General features: G+C 33.5%; 1 protein-coding gene across 1 annotated transcript; it reads left to right on the plus strand.

Moving 5' to 3' along the window:
- The first annotated feature begins 2,971 nt into the window (after positions 1 to 2,971).
- On the plus strand, positions 2,972 to 3,627 carry LOC133789906 (uncharacterized). The gene is made up of 3 exons (XM_062227576.1): positions 2,972 to 3,114; positions 3,188 to 3,262; positions 3,354 to 3,627. The coding sequence occupies exons 1-3, from the start codon at positions 3,019 to 3,021 to the stop codon at positions 3,507 to 3,509; spliced, it is 327 nt and encodes a 108-aa protein (XP_062083560.1). The 5' UTR covers positions 2,972 to 3,018; the 3' UTR covers positions 3,510 to 3,627.
- The last annotated feature ends 385 nt before the right edge of the window (positions 3,628 to 4,012 follow it).

Consider the following 4,012-nt stretch of genomic DNA (forward strand, 5'->3'; position numbering starts at 1 on the left):
TATAAACTAGAAGAATATTTCCCTCCTTATTTCTTTGATCCAATGATTCACTTGGTTGTTCATTTAGCACGAGAAGTTAGACTTTGTGGTCCGGTGCAATTTCGATGGATGTACCATTTTGAGAGATATATGAAAGTATTGAAAGGATTTGTAGCAAATTATGCACGACCAGAAGGATGTATTGCAAATCGCTATCTTGCTGTTGAATGTGTACGCTTTTGTGAAACCTTTTTAAAGCAAAATGATAATCAACATAGTACATTACTAGAAGAAAATCCACTATCAACAGTAGAGTGCTTTGAGCTTGACCGATTGAACTTGGCAGTAGCGCATCGGTATGTGTTGTTTAACTCAGATATTGTAGAACAATTTCTCAATGTCCATATGGATGAGCTGAAAGAAAGGCACTCAAATCTGAATAACAATCAAAATTTGTTGTGGAATTGACATTCTGAAGGGTTCCCGTTATGGTTTAATGAAAAGGTTGTATTCTATTGCCAAGATAAAAATTTACGTTTTGTTTTAGTGTACAAATTTCTTACAAGTATATTTTTATTTTCAGATTTCTAACTTGAACAAAGTAGATGACATGTTAGCTCAATTGGCTGAAGGTCCAAGTCGCGGTGTCACTTCCTATAAAGGGTACATGATTAATGGAATTCGATTCCATAAAAAAGGAGCTGAAAAAAAAACTCAAAACAGCGGTGTATACTTGGAATCACATGACAGTGGGCAATTGAATGATAAAGAAGAGTATTTTGGTGTTATCAAGGATATAATTATGCTTGATTATCGTACTTTTAAGGTACCATTGTTTTGGTGCGATTAGACGAATATTCGAATGGGTGTTAAGAAGTCGAAGTTCTATACGCTTGTAAATTTTAATATAGGACAAGCTCAATCCATTAGGGATCCATTTGTATTAGCTTCACAAGTGAAAAAAGCTTTTTATGTAAGGGAGAATGAGTCAAGTAATTGGTATATAGCTTTAAAGGATTCAAATAGAGGGTGTTTTGGACTTGAATCCAATGAAGAAAATTGAGTTTTTTGTTGTTTCTTATGTACTTTGAATGAAACAAATATGCTTACACTTGTTGTATGTAATTTTGGTGTATTATTACTCTTTTGTTGAATGAAAAAAATCTGGTTTTATTACTCTATATGGTGTACTTTATGATTTTATTTTACTTTGAATGAAACAATTATGCTTTTATGGTTTTGGTGTATGTTTATTTCTCTTTGGTGATCTGCATTTCTGATTTATATTCTTATGTTATCTTTCTTTTTATATTGCAGCAATTTCAACTTGAAAAATGAGTACATTACGAAGATCTCCAAGAAAACACCTTCGTCCAGGTGCTTTATGCAATTTTGTGGCCAAAAAGTGAAAAGCATCATTGAAGACTCAAGCTGATTGGGACGATAGGTTGCTTGGAAGCCCTATTTTAAAGAAAAAGAGTGCTCTTCGTAGGTTTTCTGCACCTGTTAGAGTTGTAATTGACTCACCACCTGCTCTTAGTACTAGAGCAGCAACTCGTCGTATGGTCTATAATACAGAGCTAGATCCAAATGATGATGTGGAAGACATGGAGATGTCACTTGGACGTTAAAAAACTAGAAGATCTCTTAATTATGAAGTAGATAAGGTAGTTGATAGTGTTTGTGAAAAGGGAGTAAGGGAGGAACATGAAGACATAGCTGATAAGGAAGTGGCTGCTGTAGAATGTGAAGAAGTGGCTACTGCAGAATGTGAAGAAGTGGCTGAGATAGAACTTGAACAACCTCTTAGAAAATCTGTTAGATTACAAAAAACAACTGATGAGGCAAATGAAGCTGAGCTTGAAGAAATACCTCAAGATGTAGATGCGAATGTAATGAACTTAGCCAAGAAGACAAGGGGAAAAACTCTATTGGAAAATCTTACCAAGAGGACCAATGACTTAAGGATAATAAATTGGAATGAAAAAGGGCAACCAGTTGGTACTAACTCAGTGCAATTTTCTTCTTTTGTGGGCGAACTTGTGCGAGAGGTTGTTCCCTACACTATCTCAGATTGGAGGAAAGTTTCACCACTCATGAGAGATGTTCTTTGGGCATCTATTCAGGTAGAATTACAAGTTTTATGACTGTATTTTTTTTTTATATATTCAGCTCTACACTTCAACATATAATATATTATTCTATATTCTATTGTAGGCACAATATGACTTACATGATGATTGGCAAAAAAGATGTGCTTTGAAATGATGGCAGAACTATGGAGATTTGGGAAATCTAGACTTGTAAAGGATATTATCAATGCAAAAAATGAGAGTGAATGACTAGCCTTAAAGCCAAATTGCATAAAAAGTGATGTAGAATGGAGAGCATTTGTTGCCAAAAAAATTAGTAAAGAACATTTGGTAAGAAATATGATGTAAGAAGTGATGTTGCAACCTCTTTTATCTCTGTTGGTGTTAAATTAAATACTGTTATGCCTCTTTTACTTATTTATTAAATAGGATATAAGGGCCAAATACCAGGAGAGAAGAAAGAAAGCTGTTCCACACACCTTAAGTCGAAGAGGATATGCTCGAACAATCGATGATATGGTAATAATTAAGTTTTATACTGTTTGTATTTTTGCTTCCATTATTGTAGTCTCTATTTTATAATCTCTATTTTTGTATTGTGTAGAAAAAAGAAAATGAGGATGTTAAAATATCTAGAATCGATGCTTTTCGGAGAGCCCATACCAAGAAGAATGGTGAACCTGTAAACCCAACGACATTTGATGTTTTTGTGAGTATTAGTCATTTAATTTTTGTGATTTTATATTTATTTTCCATAATGCATACATTAGTTATACTAATTTATATGCAGGGTTCATTGAATGAGATTCTCCCTGAAGACCCAAAATCTGGAACTACAAACAACGCTGATGAGGATGCCTTCACAAAATTGTTTGGTAACCCAAAATCTGGTTGTTTAATCGGACACGGAAGAGGCGTAACAAGGTCGAAGCTAACTGTTGTTAATATGTGTAATAGCAAGATCTCCAAGTTAGAAGAAGAGCAACAGAATATGAAGCTCAAAATGACAAAAATGATGAATCTACTTAAAGAACACTTGGTGGTAATTCTATCTTGCACTTATAGACCTTAGTTTTCTTTTCTTCCAATGAAACTTATCTTGGTTTTATATTTAGGTTGGTGGTAAAGCGACACCAAGCGAAGGACAGTCTCGCAATGTACCACAGTCAAACAATATTCAGTCCCCTAAGGTAAATTATCAAAGTTGTTATTGTTTTAATGATTCATTTTAGAAGAACAAATACAAAAACTAATATATTGTCTTTAAAATCAATTTGGTAGAGTATTGCACTAGAAAAAAGACATAACTTTACAGAAGGGAAGAATGCTTGCTACTTGCTTGACTGGGCAGATGTAATTGTTGCTGAAGGTCGTTGGGATTCTAGTGATCCAAAGTTAGCTGTACATGGAAAGCCTCTTGAACCAGACTTTATGTGAGTATGGGTTGATGCTGATATTGTACCAGAATCTTACTTAGTTCGTCCTAATAATGCGATGCTTACAATATAAGAAGCAGTTGGTTCCACAGTTGCATGGCCTTCTAAAAAAGTTATTCCAAGAGGTACATTTTCATACTAAAAAAAGAACCAATGTCTTATAATTTGGTCTTTGGTTTCTTTGTTTGCTTTGGTGTAGTTGTGAATTCATTATTTTGTATGTGATGTCATCTCTTGGATATAATTTCCATAGCATTTTTCTTGAAGTAATTTGTAATGCTAGATAATAACAATTAATTATTTCTTTGTTTATTTTGCAGATGTGACAAGAGAAATAGAAAAGGATACTTAATTTTGAAGGCTTTGTTTTGGGCAGCTGTAGAATATTTTGTGCTGAATTCATTAGCTTTTCAATATGTTGAATATTTAAGACTATACTTTAAGAACATTTTGTTGTTGATGACAGTGTTGAATGTTTTAAACTAATTTGTTGATTGTTAATAT

Source organism: Humulus lupulus, chromosome 7, assembly GCF_963169125.1.
Source record: "Humulus lupulus chromosome 7, drHumLupu1.1, whole genome shotgun sequence".
Taxonomy (NCBI): Eukaryota; Viridiplantae; Streptophyta; class Magnoliopsida; order Rosales; family Cannabaceae; genus Humulus; species Humulus lupulus.